The sequence below is a fragment of the Aythya ferina genome (assembly GCF_964211825.1).
Source record: "Aythya ferina genome assembly, chromosome: 20".
In the NCBI taxonomy this organism is placed as follows: domain Eukaryota; kingdom Metazoa; phylum Chordata; class Aves; order Anseriformes; family Anatidae; genus Aythya; species Aythya ferina.
Genome location: NC_140318.1, coordinates 6,353,248 through 6,377,076, shown reverse-complemented (window position 1 = coordinate 6,377,076; position 23,829 = coordinate 6,353,248). Strand labels below are relative to the sequence as shown.

General features: G+C 58.2%; 3 protein-coding genes across 5 annotated transcripts; 1 reads left to right on the top strand and 2 right to left on the bottom strand.

Annotated features, from left to right (window-relative positions):
* Positions 1-477: 477 nt before the first annotated feature.
* Positions 478-10,889, bottom strand: SLC27A4 (solute carrier family 27 member 4). Its single transcript, XM_084494330.1, has 13 exons — positions 10,746-10,889; positions 8,061-8,227; positions 7,028-7,422; positions 6,214-6,372; positions 5,746-5,815; positions 5,546-5,637; positions 4,919-5,028; positions 4,326-4,535; positions 3,967-4,093; positions 3,650-3,787; positions 3,154-3,318; positions 2,564-2,710; positions 478-2,213 (listed from the first exon to the last, which is right to left on the bottom strand). Exons 2-13 carry the CDS (start codon positions 8,219-8,221, stop codon positions 2,056-2,058), a joined length of 1,932 nt encoding a protein of 643 aa, XP_084350456.1. The 5' UTR covers positions 8,222-8,227; positions 10,746-10,889; the 3' UTR covers positions 478-2,055.
* A 2,366-nt stretch (positions 10,890-13,255) lies between these two features.
* Positions 13,256-18,883, bottom strand: COQ4 (coenzyme Q4; the record flags this gene model as incomplete). Its single annotated transcript, XM_084494619.1, has 7 exons — positions 13,256-14,564; positions 14,992-15,085; positions 15,802-15,931; positions 16,271-16,373; positions 17,909-18,005; positions 18,418-18,600; positions 18,697-18,883. 7 exons carry the CDS (start codon positions 18,881-18,883, stop codon positions 14,402-14,404), a joined length of 957 nt encoding a protein of 318 aa, XP_084350745.1. The 3' UTR covers positions 13,256-14,401.
* TRUB2 (TruB pseudouridine synthase family member 2) lies at positions 18,837-23,277 on the top strand (the record flags this gene model as incomplete). Of its 3 annotated transcripts, XM_084494618.1 has the most annotated exons (9): positions 18,837-18,969; positions 19,081-19,206; positions 19,283-19,357; positions 19,712-19,773; positions 20,083-20,164; positions 20,750-20,822; positions 21,282-21,418; positions 22,036-22,383; positions 23,006-23,277. In XM_084494618.1, 8 exons carry the CDS (start codon positions 18,873-18,875, stop codon positions 22,329-22,331), a joined length of 948 nt encoding a protein of 315 aa, XP_084350744.1. In that variant the 3' UTR covers positions 22,332-22,383; positions 23,006-23,277. The 3 variants fall into 3 exon arrangements, with proteins under 3 accessions (XP_084350744.1, XP_084350743.1, XP_084350742.1); XM_084494617.1 differs by having other exon boundaries at positions 18,873-19,206; XM_084494616.1 differs by lacking the exon at positions 23,006-23,277 and having other exon boundaries at positions 18,873-19,206; positions 22,036-22,450.
* Between the last annotated feature and the right edge of the window lie 552 nt (positions 23,278-23,829).

The window sequence follows — 23,829 nt, the reverse complement described above, 5'->3', positions numbered from 1 at the left end:
GCAGAGCTGACAGGCAGTGCTGTGTTGCTGTCCCCCACAGCAGCCACCAGCAGCCTCCTAAATATTACCCCTCCCCAGGGCTGGATGGAGAAGGTCTGGAAGGAAGATTAAGCTATGGAAGGGGATGAAGCATGGCAAATGTGGGGAGAAGAACAAGCAGGGAGTGGAAACACAGCATGAGATAGAAAGAGGAGCCAAACATGCCAAGGTAGAGGAGGAGGACTGGTCCAGGACATACTGGGAACAGGTCTGGGAAAGAGGAGGAGCAGATGAAGGGACCTGGGGAGGGTCTCACCAAGGTTTTCACACAGACACTGAACCCAGCAGCAAAGGGCTTGATGCCCCCTGCCCTGAAATGAGCTCAAGCCTGCACAGGGAGGTCGCATGGTGGGGTGACAGCTCCCGCTTCCCAAACCAGCAGTCCCCTGCTCCCACACACTGCAGGACTGCACAAGCAAGAGGTAGGACACTCGAGCATAGCCCATACTCGCATTTAATTGTGAGGACAGGACAGACTGGGGCAGGCAGGTACGTTGGTGTGGAAACACAGCTAGAAGAGCAGACACACCCTGCCCTTGCAAGAGGCAGATGTCATTTTGAGGAGTAATCCTGCTGAAAGCATAAAAACAAACCGTAAAAAAAAAAAAAAAAAAAAAAAAAAAAAAAAAAAGAATTAACCCCAACCCCAAGTTTTCTCAGGAATGGACATTTCTGCATGGTCTCCGAGTACTGGAATCAGACATTGCTGCTGAGGCTGCATCACATCAGACACAACACAAGGAATTCACATAGCACAAGTCAGGTGTTTAACATGGACATTTCAGTTCAGAGGCCTGTCTCCTGCAGTGGAAATGGGGAGAGCTCCTGGAGGAAGGGATGCAGAGCACACGAAGTCAGGCTGTCACAGAGACAACCTTCTGGAGAACTTTCTCCTCTCTAGGCAAGTTGCCTCCTGTGTTCGCGGCACAGGCATCGCAGCAGGAAAGCCCCTTGAGTTGTTCTGTGATCCCAAAGTGCTGAGTATGTCAAAGCAAAGGCAAACCAGACCCTTCATTCCCACTTGTCCACCTGCTTTCTGCAAGGAAGAAGGTGCACAAAACAAAGCTGCATCCATGAAAGGTGGAAGTAAGAGACCCAGAGAAGTGTCCACAAGATAGCAGGGGTCGCTCATGTCCTTCACCATGGAGCAAGGCCACAAGGACATACACGGCTGCGCCCAAGCTGGAAGAGGAGGATCAGTCCCAGACGAGCGTCTCACCTCCCTGCGAGAGAAAAGGGCTCTCCAAGAGAGGACAGGTCTGGGATGCCCCTCCCTCTACTGCACAAACCCGGGACACATTCAAAAGTACAGACAATAAATTAAGATTGGAAAAAAAACAAAGTCAGCATGTATAATATATATCTATATATGTATATAATATAATGTGCGTGTGATTGTGAAAAATAGAAATGTCGTCCCCAGAAGAGAGCAAGGCATGGTGGAAACACATCCCTTTCCCTCTCCTGAGCCCAGCACTACCCTGCTCCCCTGATTCACAGCAAAAACACGACACCAGCGGGCCACGCAGGGTAGGGGATGCGCCTGGCACCCAGCTTCCCTCTGGCAGTTGGGGCCCTGCGCCAAGGAGGAGCTGGCTGCGTGGTGGAGGAGTGGGGAAAGAGCCCAGCACTGGTCCCTTCACGGCCTTCACAAGGAAGGGTTGCTGCAGGCAGGGAAAGGGAGGGAAAGACAGGAAAAGCAAAATGGAATGGCAAGGACACCCCACTCCTCCTCGACTGGCCGGGGCCCTGCCCCTCCCATGGCACAGGACCGCCACCGCTGTACCAAGTAGAAAATAAAGCCATAATGAGTCTATGCTTTGGTATGTAACCATCCCCCTCCCCTCAGTCCCCCCTGCATTCCCCCAACCCCTTATCTGTAAAACTCGTTAAATAAAATCTCTAGCGTGCCTTTATACCGCTCCTTGAACCTTTTTTCCCCCCCCCCCCCAGTGCCTGCCCTGCCCTCTCTCCCCCAGCAGGATCTGGGGAGGTGCCTTGCTGGAGCCCCACTGGTTACAGCTTCTGCTGTCCCGACTGGATCCTGCTGAACGCCTCCTGGTCCAGGGGCAGGTAGCGGCCTTGCCTGCAGTCCAGGAAGTACAACTTGTCCTTCACGAGCGAGGGGTCAAAGCCCTGCTTACGCAGCTCCATCTTCTGGAATTTGTAGGTGCCTGTCACGGGGAAAAGAAGAGGGAGCGAGGGGTTGTAGGGTTCCACACTCCCGCCAGGCTGCACCGTGCCTTGCTGCCAAGCCTCACAGCACACCGCAGGGTGGACAGCTTTGTGGCAGTCTCAGCAGCAGCCACCCCCCCGAGGCACCCCAGTGCCAGCTGCCACCCCCAGCCTCATCCTCACACTCCCCTAAGCCCCCAAACCAGCAGAGGAGCTGGTGAGGCGAAGGACTCCCTGGAGCAGGTGTGCTCCATCCCAGTGCTGACCCAGCACCCTGCAGAGAACACCGTGCCCCCCCCGTGTGCTCCCCCAGCTGCGTGCCCTGTAGAGAGCACACGCTGCAGCTCACTTGTCTTGGAGACTTCGTGCAGGACCCGGAGGAAGACGGGCCGCGCGTACAGCGGCAGGGCCTTCTTCAGCTCGCTGGCAAAGGTCTCCAAATCACAGGAGTTGTCTGGGTCGGCGATGGCTGCCATTCCTGCCTTCCCTTCAATACCTGAGAGGCACAAAAGAAGGGTGAGTGCCTGAGCGCACCGTCCCTGCGGTGTCACTTCTGTCTGCCCCACATCAGCGAGGGCTCTGGCACAGGCCCTGCTCGGTACCGAGGCGCTGACACGTCCTGCTGTGTCACCACCCTGCAGCTAAGGCTGCCAGCGACACCCCGCGGCCATGGTCACCTCCTCCCGGAGGAGGCATGTGTAGCCTGTCCAGGAAGGACACGGGGTCCCTTCCAAAGCAGCCAGAACCAGGCCAAACCTCAGCCTGAGGGAGGGAACCCTCTGGTTCCTGATAGTCACATCCCCAGTGGCTTCTTCCAAGGAGCCTCAGTCCAGCCTCTTGCAAAAGGAGGCATCAATCTGGACAAGCAGGACACCCTCACATATTTAATTACCACAGGCCTGCGTGCCTCCACTGATTGTCCTCTCCCCTGTAAGTTACCTGGGATCTCCACCCCATAAACAACAACGTCTGTCAGATTGAGGATGCGGCTCAGGGTCCCCTCCACCTCCGTAGTGGAGACGTTCTCCCCCTTCCAGCGGAATGTGTCTCCAGTGCGGTCCCGAAAGTACATGTAGCCATATTTATCCATCACCAGGACATCCCCTAAAATAGAGAGGAAGTGGGGGGGGAAAAAAGAGGTGTCAGAGGGGCTAGGTGTTTCCCCAGAGCATCTCAGGGTAGTGCCACTATGCTGGGACAGTCCCCAGGCCCACCCAAATACTCAGAGCCATAAAATAGTTTGGGTTGGAAGGGATCTTAAAGATCATCCCGTTCCAACCCCCCTGCCATGGGCAGGGAAACCTCCCACTAGACCAGGTTGCTCAAAGCCCTCTCCAACATGGCCTCAAACACCTCCAGGAATGGGGCCTCCACAGCTTCTTTGAGCAAACTCTCACTCTGTTCTTGGCAGACACAAGGGCCCCGCTCGCCTCACCTGTGAGATAGGCAGCGTCTCCTTTTGTAAACACGTCCCTGGCGATTTTCTTGTTGGTGGCTGACTGGTTCAGGTAGCCATCGAAGTGCTGCAAGGGGTTGCTCTTGACAATGCGGCCCACCAGCTGCCCCGGCTCCCCTGCAGAGAGAAGGGGTGAATCAGGGAAGCGACCACCCACGGCCAAGAAAAAACAGGAGGTTTAATGGGATCGGTGCAGTTTAACCAAGCAAGGACTCGATCCTAGCTAAATTATCATGAATTACACCACGAAAGATTCACACGGGGCTGAGGAGACACATCCCTGTGGTTGCCCTTACCTGGCTGGCAGCGGATGCAGACACCATCAGGCCCCCGGATCAGCTCCATGGTGTCCTCGTCCACTTTCACCAGGCCGATGGGGTACACCCCCGGCAGGATCCTGCTGTTGAAGCCGCAGGACCCAACCTAGGACAGAAGGCACTCAGCACTACGGGTAGCAGGGACGTCTCTCCTGCCCCAAGCCCGCAGAACACATACATCCAGCACACCAGGGAGCTGGCACCACACAAACACAGCCAAAACCCTGCAGGCAGATGTTGACGCGTCCCAAACCAGAACCAAACAGCCCTGCTGGGTTTCAAACCCTGCCAGGTTTGCACGCTCTGGGGCAGGGGGAAGGTGGCAGGGCCATACTTACGTTGTTGTCGAAGTTTCCCAGGCTGCAGTTGCACTCGGTGGCCCCGTAGAACTCGGCCACCTGGGCGATGCCGAAGCGGGCCATGAACTCCTGCCAGATGGAAGCCCGCAGCCCGTTGCCCAGCGCCATGCGCACCCGGTGCTGCCGCTCCACCTCCTGGTAGGGCTGGTTCAGCAGGTAGCGGCAGATCTCCCCAATGTACTGCACGATCTAGGGGGGCAGACAGAGGGGAAGGACACATCAGGACCCTGCACCAGACCTTGGGGTACACAGGGGCTCCTCAGGGCAGGTAGGAACGGAACGACATGCGTGGAGTCCCCTAAAGAGGTTGTGCTAAATCCAGGAGTCTTGCTGGCTTGTCCCCTGCCCGCCCATCCCTATAAAACCTATCCAAAACCTTCTGGCTAACGCTGGAGTACCTGAAGGACTTGGAAACGTGGAGTGGTAACTAGAGGGGGGAAGGATGCAGCTCAGGACAGACAGGCAGGACTAGTCCAGGGCTCCCCTCGCAGCAGCCGGGCTCGCCCCGGCTTGACACGGATCCCCAGGCTCCTGTCCCCAGTCCCACCCAGCCCCCTGCCTCGTGGCCTCACCGTGCAGTTGTACTTCACGCAGTCCTCCCAGAAGTGCGAGGCCGAGAACTTCTTGCGGATGACGATGGTCATGCCCTGCAGCAAGCACTGCCCGATCCCCACGATGTTCCCTGCGGAGAGGCAGCCAGGGAAGCCCTCAGTCCCCACACAGCTCCCACCCAGGCAGGGCAAGGCGCACGCCACGTGCTGGCCCACAGCAGGCGGGCGTTCATCTGGCCAAAAAGTGACCCTGGGTGCTGGGGAGGAGGCAGGGGGCAGCACGACAGTGACACTGGGGGCAGCGCTTTGTGCCCAGCTATCCTACATCTCAGCGAGTGAGGTGGGCACTGCTTCTGCTTCCTCGTGACTTCTCACGTGGGGCAGCGACACAATGCAGCTATTCCAAAGCCAGGCTAAGAGCTGGGAGAGCTGCCCACCCACACACACACACTCGCCCACTCCAAAGGTCAGCGGGATCGATTCCTTGCTCTCAGATAAAGAGAAAAGCCTCGCGTCAGACGCCGCCAGCAGCAGCCAGCTCCTCTTTGAGGCAGAGATCGGGGCTGCCCCAGCCCCCAGCCTGAGCCCTGGGCTTGGCAGAGGGGAAGGGGAGTCCAGACAAGCAGGGCTGCAGGGGGCACGCGTTACCTGCAGCGTGGTACAGCGGGAGGCAGTCGTACATCACGTCATCGGGCCTCATCCGAAAACCGTAGAAAACCAGGCTGGACATGCGGAAATACCTGGGGTGGGAGAACCGAGGGGCACCTCAGCAGCAGGGCCAGGGGCTTGGTGCCAGCAGGGCAGAGCTCGGCTCCCACCCTCCCCACAGCCCCTGCCCGCTGCCTCACCTGCAGTTCACCACGATGGCAGCCTTGGGCATCCCCGTGGTGCCGGAGGTGTAGATGTAGAAGAGTTTATCTGGGGAGCAATGAGGACACAGGGTCAGGTACCCGGTACCACTGCAACCAGTCTAGCAGCTGGCTGAAGCAGGAGGAGGGGACAAGTCAAATTGTGCACTCTGCTCATGCCAGTTGAGCCAAAATTTGATTATGTGACAGCACCAAGAGCGTGCTGGGTTCACCCCTGGCAGGATCAGGCCTGCTGGACACACTGAGGGCACAACGTGACACTGCTCCACACACAGCTGGGCTTCAGGCACTGCAGTAAGACCCTGTGCAAGTACCCCAGGCCCTGCTGCAGATGCCTGCCCTCAGCATCCTGAGGGGACATTCTTGCTGGTGTTGTAACCAGCTGAAAACACCAGAAACTCGTAAAAACACCACCCTGAACCTGGCTCCCCAGAGCTGACCACGTACCGAGGAAGCCCTTGTCGGGGGGGGTTGGCTGGTGCCGCTGGGCCATCTGCAAGAGGGGGTCCAGGTGCTTTGCACCAGAAAGTGCAGCCTCAGGGCTTCCTTCCCCTGACCAGTAGAGATGGATGGACTTCTCCAGGGAGGCCTGGACTTCCTGCATAGCTGAGAAAGTCAGGGAGAGAGGTGGAGAAAGAGAATCGAGGTGGTGAGTACAGCACCGAGACACCCAGCCCCCGCAGACGGTCTCAGGAAGGCAGTGCCCCAGGTTGCTGAGCACAACGAGGGTGCTGCTAAGTCCCAAAAGGCCCGAGAGCCCTCCCAGGCAGATGTTGTTCTCATGTTTAACAGATGCCGGGGCCGCAGCCCAGGCTCCTTCAGAGACTTGAAGATCCTGTTCTCCGCCTCTCCCTAGCCAAAACCTCCTGGGTGCCAAGAGGTCTGTTGACACCGCAGCCTCGGGGGTGTGGGCTGAAACACGAGGAGCTGGAGCCGAGGCGCTGCGGGGATGTGGCTACCAGCCACAGAGAGCAAGGGGGGAGGCTCGTCCCTCACAGCATGGCAGGCCTGGCCCGGCCCAACCCAGGGCTCCACGCAGGGAAAGGACCCGAGGGGCACCCGGAGCACGAGGCAGGATCCTCACACCCACATGGGCCTGACTGGGAGCCGGGTGGTGCACGGGACCTGCCCATGGCCAAAGGGACCGAGGTGGGAGGGGAGGGACGGACACCGATTCCTTGATAACTCAGCTGCTGGAATTTGGAAGAGACCGTGCTGTATTTCCCGCAGGAAATGAACACTAAACCCACAGACCCCTCACCTTCCATCATCTCCACCCCAAAAATCACCGCCTTGGAGCTGGAGATGGTGATGCAGTGCAGCAAGGCCTCCATGCGCAGGTTGGAATTCACCAGGGCCGTCTCCACCCCGATCTTGGCCAAGCCGAGCCACAGCCCCACGTACTGATTGCGGGACTCCATGAACAGAGCCACCACGTCACCCGAGCGGAAACCTTGGCCGTAGAAGAAATTGGCCACTTGGTTGGAGTACTCATCCAGCTGCCGGAAAGTCCAGCTCTCGCCGGTGCCTTGGAAGATCAGCGCCGTCTTCTCCGGGTACTTGCTGGCGGTTTGCTGGAAGATCTTGGCGATCGTGTTCTTCTCCTTCACGTGCCTCCACACCTGCCACTTCACCCGCAGCAGGACCAGCCCCGTGCTGCCAAAAAGAAGGGGAGCAGGAGGGAAGCTGCTCAGTGAGCCCTGCAGAAAGACTTCCTACAAAGCTGGCAGAGCACAGAGGCCTTGCATGGAGCTGCAGGAGCCCAGCGCTGCTCAAGGCCTTACTCTAGGCCAGCAGCAGCTCTGGATGCTTCCCCAAAACAGCGTGGCCATAGGCAGAAGCCCTCTGCAAAAGCCAGGAGGCCAAGGACAGAGGTGCTGTGGAAGGCTGCAGGCAGGGATGTCCCCCTTAAAGGGGCACCCTGGAGCCTCGGGGGCTCTCCAAGAGGTGCCACCACTCTCCACCAGCCACATTTTTGCCAGGACCTGGCACTGCCTGGTACCAGCCGACCCTGCCCAGGCTCTTAGTGCCGTGCCAGCAGTTTTAGGGACAGAATGAAGTACAAGGACAAGGTCAGCCACTAGATTTCAGAGCTCAGCTGAAATCTATCTTTCCCGGGAAAACTTTGACCGAGAGTTTGGAGCCATCCGGGCGCGGCAGAGGGAATCTAAGGAAGTGCCAGGGAGATCTGCGGGCTGGGTGCCAGCAGAAAGCCAGAGCTGTGCAGGGAGCCGGGGGCTGCGCTCACACACCCCAGTACAAAACAGCTGGGCTGCCCCAGCCAGGACACCTACGTGACATCCCTTCGTACTGTCTTGATGAATATGAGGAAGAAGTCCCATCCCCCGGATCCCAGGTAGAAGACGAAGAGCGCGGGGATGGCCTGGGCCCAGGACAGCTCCAGGCTGACCCTGAAGAAGAGCAGCAGCGCTGCGAAGGCCGCCAGACGCAGCATCGTGGCCTGCAGGGAGAGAGAAACCACAGAGATCGACCCACGCACCCCGGAGACGGCAAACCCACGGGCAGGGGCTGCATTAGCAGCCCCAAAGCCCCCCCAGCATCACTGCTGCTCCTCGCAGCGAGGATGTAACGCAGCAGGCCAGATCTCCTGCAGGTGTAACGTTACCAGAGCCTGGCCACGGGCGCCAGGTAAGCCCCTGGCACAGCACAGCTCTGCTTAGTGCTCGCCAAAAGCCTGGCTGTTCCTAGTGGGGAGCCCCAGCCAGGGACACAGACCCATCCCAGCAGCATTAGATGCAGGATAACGTCACTGCATGGATTTGGAAGTGTTGTTGTGCAGCAGGCTCCGTATAGATTTTAGAAGGCACCAAGGCAAAGCCAGGCAGGGTGAGCTCAGCTCTCACCCCAGCCCAGCTCCAAATCCCTCCCCGCAACCCCACTGTCCCCACAGCATCAATTCCCCAATACGCCTGGCTCCAGGACAGCCGCCGTGAGTGCCGGAGAGCTCAGCTTCACCAGCTCCCCAGCACAGCTCGGGCAGGAACAGGAAACTCCGTCCTTTAAGCTCTGCTCGTGTTTGTAAACTCTGCTGTCAGCGGGCAGCTTCCTGGCCTGGCGCTGTTGGAGACGCAGCCGAGAGGCCGGGGGGCCATGAGGCCGGGCACGGGGCAGAAGCAGAAGGGCTGCCCCTGCCTCCAGACACACAGGGACCCCGTCCCCATGCCCCGTGGGCTGTCACTGCTGTTCCTGCCCCCCCAGCAAGCAGCTCCTCTGTCCCCATCCCAAACACCCCCCCCACGCAGCTCCAGGACCCGGCAGCGATCACAGTTTAGCAGAGGCTCTTTTCAGGTAGCGGTGTCAGGCAGAGGAAAGAGACAGTGGCACGACCCCAAGGGCTGCAAGATAAAACGGGTCCTTCCTGGCACGGAGCATGGGCCACAGAGGAAGGAAACCTTCGTGTAATTTCCCTTTCCCTCTTGAAAATGAATGCGCTGCTCCAAAGCTGGCAGCCGCGGGTGGCTCTGCCACAGCGCACGGAGCTGGGAGCCACGCTACAACCCCAGGGCTGCCCCACACGGGACAGACAACACGAGATGGAGGAGCTGAGGCCGTGCCACACGGTCACCGTGCCCTGGCACGTCACACTGCCTGCCTGCAGCCCAGCAGCAGCGGGTTGGGATGTAGCAGAGCCCAGGGTGCTGCTCCCAGCTGTGAGGATGGCCCCCAGCACGCAGAACCCAGCCCAAACATCCCCGCTCACATCCAAGATCTCCCAACAAACATCCCCCATGCTCAAGGCCCCACACCGCAGTCCCTCAGCCCTTTAGCAGGGCAGCACCCACTGTATTTCCCCCCCCAGGAACCTCTCTGCTCAGTTTAACGGGGACATTCCCGGATCACCACCAACCCCCTGCGCCTCGGCCAAAGACCTGAGCCCTCAGCTCCACGGGGCAGGGAAATCCAGGCGGGGGGCACACTGCGTGGGCTGCACGGCATTGCAGCGCCCACGTGAAGGCGAGGCAGGCCCAGGCAGGCGCCTCTTATCCACCGCTCTCATCTCTCCTGCACGCCGAGCACACGGTGCCCCCGTGCCTGAAGCCGGGAGGGGGACACGGCAGGGCTGGGGGGTCCTTATGGGTTCAGCTCCTGTCCAGCTGAGCCAGCACACGGAAATTTGGAGCTGTCTGTAGCTCCGCAGGAGGGTGGCGTGATGGAAAACGCTGGGATTTGTCACCCGGGCATGGAAAGCCGAGGAGAGCTGGGGAAAGGGCTCTGCTGCCGTGGGGTGGGGGCAGGCAGCGGGACCCCAGGCTCTGCAGCTTCCCCCAGCCCTGCCAAAACCCCACACGGGGCTGGAGCTCCCCGTGGGCAATGCCCAGGGTGGGTGGCACCTCCGGGGGGGCCACAGCTCCGTGAGGGACCCCGCTGACCACCACCCCCCTCCTCCACGAGCAGCCGGCCTTCACCAACAATTTTGGGTTGAAAAAGGGCCGGTTCAGCCCAGCGGAGGGGCACGGAGGCCGTGACCGTGGGCAGCAGCAGCTCCTCCCCGGTGCCCCGGCTGGGGGGGCCGGGCTGAGGACCGACCCCCCCGGGGCCCAGCCCCAACCCCAAACAACCGCAGAGGCCCGGAGGCTCCCCGGGACCCCCCCCCCCGTCCCCTCCGGTCCCCCCCGATCCCCCCCCGGTCCCCCCGGTGCTCCGGGATGGGGTCACCGGGACCCCCCCCTCCCTCCCCAGCCCCTCGCTGCCGCAGTCCCCGCCCGGCCCCTCACCTCCTCCCCGCCCTCCCCGCTCCCCGTTCTCCCCATTTCCCCCCCCCTCGCTACCGGCAGCGCCCTCCCGGCTGCCCAAAACGACCGATTTCTCCCCAAAACGACCCCAAGCCCCCTCCAGCCCCCCGGAGGGGGGGGACACCGGCGGGGCGGGGCGAGCCTCCCGTTCCCATACCCGTACCCGGAGCTGCACCGGGGACACCGTAAGGGAAGGAAGAGGGGAAGGGGGGGCCCGGCTCTTACCGGGCTGCGGCGCTCTCCGGTGCGGCCCGGCCACCTGCACCGCCACCGGGAGCCGGAGCGGGGCCGGGAGCGGGGCCCGCCCGCCGCTGCGGCACGGCCCGTGGGGCCCGCCGGGAGTTGTAGTCCCGCCCGGCACCGCCCTCCCCGCGGTCCCCGCCGCGGTTACGGGGCTGGCGCTGCCCCCGGGGGCTGCTCCGGGAAAATGGGATCGGGATCGGGACCGGGAACGGGACCGGGGGCTGCGGGGGGAGGTGGGGGGGGAAGGGGAGGGGGTAGGGAGGGAAGGGAAAAGGCGGCGAGGGCGGCGGGGCAGTCCGACGGCTCTGTGGCGCAATGGATAGCGCATTGGACTTCTAGCGCGGCGTGACGGGAGTCATTCAAAGGTTGTGGGTTCGAGTCCCACCAGAGTCGTATTTTGCCCCCAACCGGGAAAAGGAGGTTCTGGGCTCACGGTGACACCGCGGGGAGCCCCCCCCTCAGACCCGGGTGCAGCGGGGAGGGGAACGCGGCTGTGGCTGAGAAAATGAAGGGGGGGCTCTGATTTTTAATGTCTCGGTTGCAGCGGGGGGAGGGAGCAGGCAGAAAGCATGGGGCAGCCCTCACAGCATCCTCCCAGCCCCACACCTCAGGGCTCTGGCCCTGCTGAAGCCCCCTTTGGGTCTGGGGGACACAGCAGGGGATGCACGGTGGGGTTCAGCCCCCTTTGTGCCCCCCAACCTCCTCCTCTCTCCCCGAGGAGCTGCCTGCGCCAGCGGTGCTGCTGTCAGCGCCAGCAGCCGGACAGATGTGGGCCGGATGCCGGAGGACGAGGCTATTGCAGGCCCGGAGGTGGATCCCCGTGTTTGTGCCGTGGCTTTATCTCCCATCCGGGATGAAAATCTTCCTCTCCGTGTCCGGACATAACAACAAACCACCCTGACGCTTCAGAGCAAGCAGCAAACCGGCAGCAGGCACTACTGCGGGGTTCCTGGTGTGTTTCTGATTCCGTCATCACCCCTTATAAAAAAAATAAATGACCAAGAACCCACACAACAAAACCCGACAAAACCCTCCAGCACGGTGATGTGGCAAAACCAGGAGGCTGCCAGGCGAAGCCGCCTGACTGCCTCGAAACCGGGCAGGCCGCTGCCCCACAGGCCGGCCTACAGGGCCAGGCTGAGTTTGGGGCCACAGGACGTCGAGCTGAGGGCACCGCCTGTCCCTTGGCACCAGCTGTGCCACTGCTATTGGGAACTGTGTGGGAACGAGCCAGGGAAGGAGATTTTGGGGGCACGGCCCTTCCCTTGGCTTAATAAACATGCACCAGTTGGGGGGGCAGCACGTGCTTCAGCAGCTGTGTCACCTCAGTGCCAGGTGTCCATGTTTGGGGTACAGCGTCCCCAAAAGCCAGGCAGCCCCCCGCTGGTGGTGATAGCAGAGCTGCCACTTGTCTGCAGCAAACACAACCTGAAAACCACACGTTTTTGTATGGTTTGTGCCTGGCCTGCCAAAACCCTCCCCACTTAGCCCCTGCCTCTATTTGTACAGATAGGAAAAGCAATGGTAAAGGCCAGCAGGAGCCACGGTGGCACTTAAGTGATGCAGCTGAACAGATGCAGTTTAAAATTATATTACGTGCTATTTGTGCAGCCCTGGCACCGGCCCAGCAGGCGACCCGCAGCCCGGCACTGTGTGAGCATGGCGGGCAGGCCTCTGGCGTCCGACCTGCAGCCAAACGCCCCTCGGGAGCATCAGCTCCTGCGCTTCTTGGTCACTGCTCTCAGCTTTCTGGATGAGATGAATCTCCCCTGCCCTTCAGTTTAACTGCCTTGAAGCCCCAACATGTTTCTGATACGGAAAAGCATGTTTCTGGGTACGGTTTTAGGGCTAATTGCTCCTATCACCTTGACCAGTACGATACGACAGCTCCCACACACTCTGTATGTTTATAAAATATCTTTTATTATCTGCTTAAAATAGGACTACAAAATCTGGGAGAGTATTTTGTAAATTACAAGAAACCAGCTCTGAATTAGGACTTAGCCTTTTTGTTAGGGACAGGAACTCCCTGCCCTGCAGGACGGCAGTGTGGGTGCACCTGGGGGCAGCGGCACCCACATGTCCCCTTTGCCCAGTGCTGGGGGTGACTCAGGGCCATGTCCTGCTGTGGGATCCCAGCCCTCTGCCCTGCTGCTCCCAGCGGCTGCAGCCCATGTGCTGGTGTTAGCATGGACTTCAGAGGGGCCTTGTCAGAGCCAGGGTTGAAAATGGGGAGTCGCAATGGAAATCAAACCTATTCCACATGTGCAAATCCCAGCTGCAATGAGGCTGCTCCAGGAATGGGATGGGGGATTCGCAGAGCTGTGTGGCAGCCCCAGCCCACAGCCCACTTTGTGCTCCTGTCCCCCTGGGGATGCATGCCCGGCCGCTTGCCTTTGCCACCACCACAGACAAAGAATGAGAGACCCACGTCAGATCTCCCCATCGGACAGGGAGGGTGAGTGGAAGGACAGGGATAATGAACCACGGGCTGCACCACAAACTTTATTAAGCGAGAAGGAATTTCAACAGCAAGCCTCCACGTACAAAGACCCACCTGCCTTGTGGCTCTCTGCCGTAGCATTTCACAGCTCTGCAATCCAGCCACTGGCAGTCTGGGTGGCTGTTTAATTAAGCCACACAGCAATCAGCTCCCAGACAGCCCAGCACAAACCACCCCAGCAGCCTCCGTTGCTGCTCTCCCAGGATTCAGCCCCTTATTCCCAATCACGCCATTTCCTTGTCTAAGAGGGGGACAACTCCTACTGAAAGCCCAGTACAATCGTGCAGATTTCACATTTTTGATGGGGAGGGACTACAGGGAGACCAGTGGCCGCCTGGGATCTCTCCAGCAGCAGATCCAGCAGGGGTTACATCCAGAGCTATTTCCCTGCCTGCTTCTAGAGAGGAAAGAGGAGCCGGGCTGAGCCACCCTGCCCCGGGCCACAGCACACTGCACCAGGACACCGATGTTCTCCCTGCGTGCCAGGGCGTGAGTCGTGTCTGAAAGAGCTTGAGCACTGCTGAGCTGCTCCCAGGGGCACAAAGCACTCACGGTGTGGTAACACAGCCCGTATTGATCCATCGGGGGAGCAGAGCTGGGCACCAGCATGGCTCTGGCTGCTGCACACCCCAAACCTGCCCCTGGGCTGCTCTGCAAATCACAGGTTTAGCTCTGACCCAGCACTAACATACGGCTTTAAACCTCTGGGAGGGAGGATTTACCTGATTTACCTGTGCAGCATTAGAGCTGCAGAGCACCAAAGTGGTGGTTTGCTGTGCTGGCTCTGTTCCCTTCCCATCCCAGCATTTCAGAGCATCAGTTCCAGAGTGCTGCTGCCAGTGGGACCTGAGCAGCCAAACTCAGCTGGCAAAAGCACAGCAGGACTTGCCAACTCCCCACCAAATTACAAACGGCACAAAGGGTCAAGTTTTGTCATGGCAGGGGCAGATGCAGCGTGGCCTCTACCAACAGGAGGCTGCCAGCTCTTGCCAGGAGAAAACTCAGCCCCGGGACAGGGCCGGCTGGTGGCAGAGCCACACGGGGCTCACATGGCAGGAGGAGATGGAGTGCTGCAGGGGAGCGGCTGCTGTCTGCCAACGGGGGATCCCCCGTCCCCTCCCTGTAGCTTGAACTCTCACACTCTCACAGCTGGGGGTGGGAGGATGCCAATTTCCTCCCGCAGGGACTCCACGCTCTGCTCCCAGCGCTGCTCGTAGTAGACATTCAGGATACAGCTGGCATTGCGCCCGCTCCGAATCGCCCAGGGAACCAGCTCCGTAGCCAGGACCTGCAGTTTTCTGGAACAAAGCACGCAGAAGATGTTCATTTTGATTTTCTCCTCCAAGTCCCCGTTGCAGGCAGATGCAAACCCTGTGCCCCTCCACCTTTCTAGCATTCCTCTTGCTTATCTCACAGGGGAAACTCAGACAACAAAGAGGACAGCGAGCTGGGAGGGTTACAGTCAGCAGCAAACCTGAGACCAGAACTCAGGTTAACATGCAACCCCGTACTGTGCTGGGCCACCAAAACAGCAGTGTTGGGGCAGGGAGCAGCACTGTAAGGGTCCTGCTGGCTCCAAACATCAGCAGCCAGGCTGGGCCCCGCTCCTCCTGCCTGGTGTGCTGGGGAAAGAAGATGCTGGCAGCACACGGGAGAGTCTGGGCTGGAAAACATCACCAAGGCTGGCACGTCCCCAAGGGCAGAGCCTCCCTCATCGGTGCCTACCGTGCGTTGAGACGGACGGGGCCGAAGGCTGCTCCCAGGATGCACATTGGCAGCCCGGTCTGGACGGCTTCGAACCATTTCACCACGACCTCGCCTGCGAGGAAGGAAGGTGGCAGTGAGCAGGCAGGGAGCAGGCAGGGAGCACGATCCCATGCCAGGACAAGCCCCCTCCTGCGTTACCCACCAGGGACAGCTCAGCAGCCGCCCCCGGGAGAGCAGCACGGGGCTATCAGAGTCCCAGCAGCTTGGGAAAAGCCCCCCAGCAGGCTGGGTTCCTGCAGATCCTTAGCAAGGAGATGCTAAACCAGGATTCCCCGCACGGCTCTCCCCGTCTCTCAGCATGGAAAAGCCCGTTCCCAGCCCCGGTCCCATCTCAGCCAAAGCCTAAGAGACCTGAAATGCCGGTTCCCACGGGTTCATCAGCCAGGTTCAGCTTGTGACATGCCACTGAGTCAGACACAAAATGAGGGCAAAGGACACGGGGATACACGGCTGGGGAACAACCAGGAACCCCCGGCTCTTCTGCCTGCACTCAGAGCTTGTGACACCGCGCTCCCTCGGGGCTGCACAAACACCCACCCACCAGCAGTGCATCGCCCTGCAGGGTGACAGAGGGTGCATGTCCCGTGCTCTCTTAGCTTCCTCTTGCAGGACAGCGATGCTGCAAACCTCCCCACACGCCTCTCTGGGCTGAAGGATTGGGGAATCCGAGCAGTCTGGCCCCGTTTGGTTCCCGGGAGCGGCCGGTGGCCGCACACCATCCCCGGGGTTTGCTGGGCAGCTCAGACCGCCGAGCCCACGGCTGCTCACCCAGCATGTTGGTGGGCATGCCCAGGAGGGTGTGCATCAGGTCGTGAACCTCCCGGTACCGCTGGATCACATACGCCAGCTCTTCGTCATCCACAAACTTGGCTGGCATGCGGGTGTCCGGAGAAACCTTCTGTCAAGGCAAAGGGAAATGTTCAGCCCCTCCAGAGCTCAAGCGTCAGGTCTCAGTCATTAATCAGCGACATGAGTTCCCCGTCAGCACGTCTCCCCCCTCCTAGTGATGTGGATGTCATTGACATAGACAAAAACCACACAGCACCCGTGACGTACCCAGCATCACGCAACACCCTGCGCCACATCCCAACCTCGCAGATCCCACTAATCCCCTTCATTTCCTGAGGGTGCCCTACAGGTTTTTTCCACGGCTCTAATCTCCCTCTAAAGCTCATCTGTGGCTCTCGGCACAGGCTGCCAAGAGACCTATTAGCACCCTCTTAACCCCCACACTCACATTATCCTCCAAAAACCGGACGTATTCGCGGCCCAGCGTGCCGTCGGGCAGCCCCCGCAGCCGCTCCATGTCCAGGGTGGAGAGGCGGATGCGAGGCCGCTCCCTGAAAGGGAAACACAAGTCAGCGAGCCTCGTCGTGAAACCCCCACAGCTGGGGGGCTGAGGAAATGGGGACCTGGAGACCCCCACCCCAGCTGCTGCCCTCCAGGAGCATCTTCCTTGCATGGACCCTGACTGCTGGCCCCATCCCTCGTCGTGCTGGGTCACATCATTGCTGAAGGGCTCGACCCAAAGCCTTGGCACTAGGAGCTCCCGTCTCGCTCCCCTCCAGCAATTTTAGTCGGAAGAACCTCGGTCTGCTCCTCACCCAGCCGCCGCCGTGCTGGCTGGCAGCCAGGCCCAGGAGCAGATCTCCTCAGTGCCCCTGCAAAGCAGCCAGGACTTCAAAGCAACAGCCCCAGATCAGGGAGGGAATTTGTCCTAAATGCAGGTTTAGTTTCTTTCCTGCTCGGGCTTTCGTCGCCAGCCACGTGGCAGCCATGCACGGAAAGGTCTCCTTCTCCAGGTTGCTGGCAAACAGGCCCTGGGACTAAACAAAAACCTTTTATTTCTGTGCAAAGGACGATTTCTTCTCATGATAAAAGCCTCGCAGTGGATCCAGAAACTGCTTAGCTCCTGGAGTGGAGGTGCCAGGGAGATAAGCAGGACCTGCAGCAGCTTTACCCTGGCTGCAGAGGCTTCCTTGTAAATCTGGTGTCAAAGGGACCTCATCAGCTTGAAAAAAAAAATACTCGCATGCACAAATCTGGCTGCTACAAATCCCTGCTGCAGCAGCAGGGCAAGGAATGGGTGGGATTGTCTCTCCTCAGCCCTCGGTGTCTGTGCTGTGCCCTCACTCTGGGCAGTTTCCCCGGGGCTCTGTGTGCTTTGCTGGGTGGATGTGCAGAGCCCCAGGCAGGATCAGGCTCTGCACAAACACACGACACGAGGCAGCCTTCCCCAGCCCCTTCATGGAACAACACCCAACCGGCAGGCGTGATGAATAACGAGAAGTGGGGAGAAGGAAAGCAAACGAGCAGTAAGATCGTGGTTAATAAGAGACTTATTAAGTCCCTCCTGCTCCTGAGCCTTGTCCTCGATGAGTCCCTGTAGACACGGAAGCAAAAGCGATCAAGTCTTGTCTAGGAAGACAAGAGGCCTCGTTTCACAGCTTAGGGAGATGCCGTGGGCGCCTGGAAAGGAGTATGGAGGTGCCCAAGGAGAAGGCAAGCCAGGGGAGATGAAGCCTCCAACGCAAGGAGACGCAGCAGCAGGCACAGGGGAGAAAACCCACCGCGTCCGTGGATCTCATCACAGCTGGGACAGACAGCAGCTGCCAGTGACAGCAGCGAAGCAGAACAGACAGCAGAGCTGAAACAGGGCCCAGGGGCTTCTGTGCTGCTGCCCCCGGCCCTGCCACAGGCTGCTGCCTCAAAATCATTCAAAATAAAGCAAAATCAGCAACCCGGGGGCTGGGAGCTGAGGAACGGGGTCGGCGGTGAGCTCCCTCCTCACCCCAACCTGCTGCGGAGAGAGGTGGAAGGACAGACGGACAGACAGATGAGGGACAGGGACGGATGCGGATGCGGAGGGACGCACTGGAGGATGCGGTAACCTTCGGGGTGGTGTCTCATCTTGTCCCGCAGGCTCGGCAGGGCCAGGCAGCCCGTGGTCTCCCCAAGGACTGCCACCATGTCTGCAAGAGAGAGTGGGCGGTGAGGCGTGGGCAGTGGGTGCATGTGCACTCGGTTTGGTGCCCCCCGGCCCCCCTCGGGGGACAGGTGAGGAAACTGGGGAACGATCCCCGCGGCCAGGATCAGACGGGGAGCTTGTGGCAAAGAAAATCCCTGCTCGGCGAGGATCTTCGGCCTCGGGGCTGCTCCTCCTCACTGCCAGCTGGGAGCGGGATGGGGCTGGGGGCACCGCAGGAGACTGCTGGGGGTGGTGGGGACCCCTCGCCCCCTCCCATAACCCTGCGCTTGTGCCTTTCTGGGCCAGGAGAAGGAGCAAAACCCCACTGCATCACCCAGGGGACGGGGGGCTCGGGGTGGGCTTTGCAGGGTTACCGGGGGTCGTAGGCAGGGGGGACCCCCCCGGGGCCACCTTACCGTGCCTGTAGGGATCCCGCAGTGCCGCCAGCGCCGAGCCGGCAGCCAGCAGCGCCTTCTGCAGCGGGCTGGTGGGGATGTGGCCGGGGTACAGCGGGAAGCCCCCCTCCTCCTCCATCATCACCTCCTCCTCCTCCTCATCTTCCTCCTCCCGGGGCCTGCCGCGGCTCAGCCCGGCTCTGCCTGCGGACAGCGGCGGGGCTCAGAGCCCGGCGGGGCCTCCCCGGACTCTCGGTGGGTAACGGGGCAGGAGGGAGGGGAGGGCGAGGGGGCTCTTACCTGGACCCCCGGGGGTCGCCCGCAGCAGCGGGACCCCCAGGACCGCAGCCGCCCGGCGCAGCATGCCGAGTCCCCCGCCCCGGAAGCAAGCGGCGGGGCGGAGCGGGTGGCACGGCCCGGAACGGCTCGGTACAGCTGGGTACAGCTGGGTACAGCTCGGTACAGCTCGGCACGGCATGGCGAGCATCCCCGCCGGGCTTTTCGCCGTCTACAAGCCCCCGGGGGTGTCGTGGTGCCGCGTCCGGGACGCGGTGCGGGCGCGGCTGCTGCGCGGTGAGCTTGGAGAGGGGGGGGGGTTGCGCGGGGCACCGGGATCCTCTCTGGGGGTCCCCGGTTTTTATCCTCCTTCCTCACTCCCCCCGGGACCTTTCGGTGTTTTGGCAGAGCTGAACGAGGCCCCGGAGCCCCCCCCGAGGCAGCGCATCCGCTTCCTACCCGCAGCCCCCGGTGCCGGTGGGGAGCCGGGCTTGGTGCCCGCATGGGTGCCGGTGCTGGCCGAGCACCCCCTGGGTAAGGGTCTGGGGTCGGGGTTGGGGGTGCCAGGAGCGTGGCGGGGCCGTCCTGATGCTGCTTCTTCCCTTGGCAGTCCGAGGCCCCCGGTTCAGGCAGCTGAAGGTCGGCGCTGGTCACCGGCTGGACGTGAAGGCCTCCGGAGTCTTCGGTGGGTCCCTGCCCGCTGCGAGGGCACGGGGAGGGCAGGTGGTGAGGGATGGGGTGCTGCGGGGCTGTACGGCCGTGCCTGGCTGCCCAGGGGGAAATAAAAGTGCTTAAACATGAGAAAAATGGGTTGTGGGGTGCTGGGAGCGCTGGGATGTTCTGAGACACCGAGCTCTGCTGTGTGACACTGGTAGTTATGCCCCGTAGTCCTGCCGTGTTCCTCAGGCACAGCTTTTGAGGAGACGTGGCCCTGTCTGGAGGGGAAGGAAAGCATCACTGATCGTGCCATGCTGCCTAAATGCAGGTGTGGGTGACTAAATGCAGGTAATAACGGGTGCCCCTCTCTCCCGTGTTTCAGTGCTTGGCGTGGGCCACGGGAACAAGCTGCTCACAGATCGCTACCACTGCCACCTGACCAAGGTAGGTGTGGGCCCTGACTGGGCTCACAACACCCCAGTGCAATGCCACGGCTGACCCCTGCCCAGTGCCCCCCGCTGGCCTTGTGGCAGAGTCCGAGTCTCAAACCCAGCGACACTTCTCAGAGCTTTTCTGGGTCCAGAATTTCATCTTTCATGTGCGTATCCACGTGTAGCCTATGTGTAGAGGACGCAGGAATCTTTTTGTCCAACATCGTAGCAGCTCGCACTTTCTGCCGGCTGCACAGTACAGTATTGGTACTCCATTGCTCACTCTTTCCTTGATAAATCACGCTCCTTGCTCTCCTTGAAGGTTTACACCGTCGGTGGGCTGTTTGGGAAAGCTACTGAGGACTTCTCGGACACCGGGAAGCTAGTAGAGAAGGCGACATTTGGTAAGGAACTGAGCTAACACGTGTAAAAAACCAACAAAACAAATAGCATTCCCACTGAATCCAAGCAGGTAACTTACACAGTGATAAAAGGTATGCCCTAAATGCTTTCCAGTCTGTGTTTATGCATGCAGCCCACGTGTTGCAGGTGTCTTAGTCCCCCTGTGCTCAATCCAACTGCAATAAATACAAGGCCAGGCTGAGTCCTGAGCACAGTGGTTGCTGTGGGTGGGGTGAGACCCAGACCTCTCCATAAATCATGCCTAGAGATAGCGGTTGGAAGCTTCTGCTGAATGAGGCTCCTCAAACACTTGATAGGAGGAACTGGAGCCAACATCTTGAAATCAATTAAGAGAAATGATTCTTCCTTTGCAGAGCAGTGCTGTGCTGCTTGGTGCATTAGCATGGTACAGCGAGTAGAGTTGGCTCTGCCCTGCTAAAGCCACCTCTCAGCGGCTCTCAGCAGCCCATTTAGATGCAACTGCTTGCCAAAGGGATGGTAATACCCTGATGGCACATTTCAGACTGCTGTCTTTCCAGTTTCTGGATGGATAATTGAGACTTTTGTTTCTACCTTAATATTTGCAGATCATATCACAAGGGAGAAGCTGGAACGGATTCTCGCTGTCATTCAAGGAACGAATCACAAGGCCCTGCTGCTGTACGTATCCAGTGGGGAAATGCAGCTGCCCTGGTATGACTGCCATTTGCTGATCTTTAAAAGAAATGAGGTGATTTTGTTTACCACAATCAAAGCCTTTAAAGGTTGGAGTGCTAAACAAGAACAGACAGAAGTTACTTGGAGTGCTCTGCACTCTGGTTGGAGGCAGCAGCTAAGTGTGCCTTTTGTGTTCTGAAATCTCCAGCTATTTTAGGACCTATTAGCTACAGCTGGACCTACAAAAATATCTTCTAGACGTGACCAAGCACCTCCCTGCTAAACTGTGCTACACTACTGACAGTACACATAGCATAGCATTAAAATTATGCAAAAACTTGATGCATAGGCAGGTTTAATAATAACAAGTGCAGCTCTGCTTTAACTGGGAGCGGGTATATTTTGAATCCCACTGAAGAGAAGTATTCAGTGTCTGCTCTGCTCCTTTTTTTCCTTTTCCAGGCATTCTAACATTGATATGAAAACACAGGAGGCCTATGAGCTGGCTGTCAATGGTTTGATTCGCCCCATGGGAAAGAGCCCACCGATAATCACAGCAATCCGGTGCCTCCAGTTTGCGCTTCCAGAATTCCAGCTAGGTAGGACTGGTACAAACTGCACTGGGGAAGTCTGAGCATATATCATGGCAAAAATATTGGCAAAATTCAGTTTCTTGTTAGTAACAACGCAGAATGAATTGGTGGGAACTCTTATATCAACTAGCAATCACTGTAGAGATGCATGATTTGTAGCTTCCAAAATCAAAAGGATCTTAGACTGAGGCAAGACATCTTGTAAAGCAAATACCTGTGGGACAAAGTTCTTCCTTTAACCAGTATTTTAGTGTAACACAGCTCAGGGGATGTGGGAGGGTGTTTAAGCATGGTTTGCTTTTCTGCAGTTTGTCTCCTATTCCTCACACATCATTTGTCTCTTATTACAAAGGTCCCTCTTCTTATCCACTTTAAAATAGCTAAACCTCTGTACGATTCTTCTGAATCCGTGGGTTTGTTTTCTAAAATACTCATTTCTGGAGGACCCAGGACATCCTGCAGTATTCCAGAAAATCATAATCTACCTGTACTGTATGTTAAATAGTCTATTCTACTGAATTATTTCTTTCAGCATAAGTGTGAGGGTCATCTGTGTTTTCAGACAGGGTCTGAGCTTGTGCCATCTCTTGGCCTGTTCTTAAAGAATCTCTCTGACCTTCCAGAAATCCACTGCGTGCACGAGACTCAGCAGTACCTCCGAAAAATTGTTCACGAGATCGGTCTGGAGCTGAAATCATGTGCTGTGTGCACCCAAGTGCGAAGAATACGCGATGGTGTTTTCACACTGGACGACGCTCTCCTGAGAACGCAGTGGAACCTGCAGAGCATACGGAACGCAATTTCGGACTGTCAGCTTAAAGTGAGAGAGGAGTTGGAGAAAACGCTGGGCCATCAGGATAAAAGCGTTCCTAAGATGGCTGCTGAGGTGGCCCACGAACACCACAAGCAATCTCTGTAGCACAATAACGTCGCTGCACGCTGACAGAATGATGGACAGCAGAAAGAAGGAGGTTAATTGCAGTTCACTTCCACCCTTTCCTTGAGATGACTTTAATCAGAGAGGCATTTTTTCATTGACAGGCTGTATCTTTTTTTTTATTAAGCATTGCAAACAGTTCATTAACAGGAGTTAGCTGTGCCAAAATTCCTGTTGACTTCAGGATTATTAGGTTGCCAGGGGATAGAGAAACCCATTCCCAAATTGTTGAGCAGCAGGAAATACAGACAGCATCTTACAGAGCCGTATTCCCTTGATTGCACAGATCTGTTTGTTCCTTGCAACCAGCAGCATAACTTATCTACTGCACAAATTTTTATTTTCCCCCATGTTCTCATAGCAGGAGTGTTTTCCTTACATCAGCCCCACTTTCAGACACACAAGAGCCCAAAATCAGATTAGGAGGCAGTGAAGGAGAAAACACAGCTTACTTGAAGCAACACAGGGAAATGGCTATAACACGGAGTAGGCGTGTGTGGCGGGGAAGGGGGCTTGTAGAGAACTGATACAAAGATGATTTAAAGATAAGAATAAAACTGAGAGCGACCCCAGGGGAAAGAGACTGTTACAGGGTGCAATACTTACAAAGAACACTTATTCATTAAAAAAAGCTTTTTTTTTTTTTTTTTTTTTAGTACCGAAGGTATTCAGGGGTCTGTGGTATCCTGCCCTTTAGCAGCTGCCTGCAGACAGCGTGTACTGCTCTTCCATGATACGAAGTTCTGTAATACCAGTTGTTTTCTATTAGCTCATTAGACATGGACTGGACTTAGCAGAAATAAACTTTGTAAGTTTAAATGGAAATTCTGAAGATATACTTGCCGTTACAACCTGCAGTGTTTTCCCAGCTACATATCTGAACTACAGACTTGTGTATTTCCAGATTTATAAACCTTATAAAGCAATAGAAGGTATTTGTTCCTCTGCTGGATTTGGGTAAAGGTGAGCATGTTTTACCCTCGAGGTAGCCCTGAAAGCATAAGGAGCAACTCTGGGAGGAGCGCTAAGAGGGACTGTGGGGAAGCACCCAAGTAGTGGAGTCCAGGCCTGAAGCATCCCTGAAGTCCTTAACTCAAACCCTGGACTCTTCCCATTGTTCTGGCTCTCCCTCCACTGCAACTAGCAGCCAAGGCAGCCGTGGAGCACAGCTGCCACCCCGTGGCACGTTCCTGTGCCTGCTGCAGACTCACCAAGGGCAGTTTGCTCTTAGCTGGGTGGGTTTGTGTGCGTTCATCCATCGTGGACAATGGACGGAGATCAGGACACCTTCCACTGACGGCTGTCTTGTGCTGACTGAAGCGTAAACCATCCCTGCAGAAGAGTGAGTCTCAGAGCTGGCAGAACGCCGGCACGGCTACAGCTGCACCAGCACTCCTGGAACTGCACGAAGTAGCCAAATTTAGGCCGTACAGTCACCCTCAGTCCCAGCACCTGACATTGAAACATTCACGCTTTCAAC

What these genes read in the sequence shown, in the direction of transcription:
- SLC27A4 (XM_084494330.1), bottom strand. Translation starts at nt 8,221, where the DNA reads ATGCTGCGTCTGGCGGCCTTCGCAGCGCTGCTGCTCTTCTTCAGGGTC. An exon ending in TGGGAAACTTCGACAACAAC is followed by an intron (nt 4,094 to 4,325) that starts GTAAGTATGGCC and finishes CTTCTGTCCTAG; the next exon opens with GTTGGGTCCTGCGGCTTCAA. An exon ending in AGACGCTGCCTATCTCACAG is followed by an intron (nt 3,319 to 3,649) that starts GTGAGGCGAGCG and finishes TCTCTATTTTAG; the next exon opens with GGGATGTCCTGGTGATGGAT.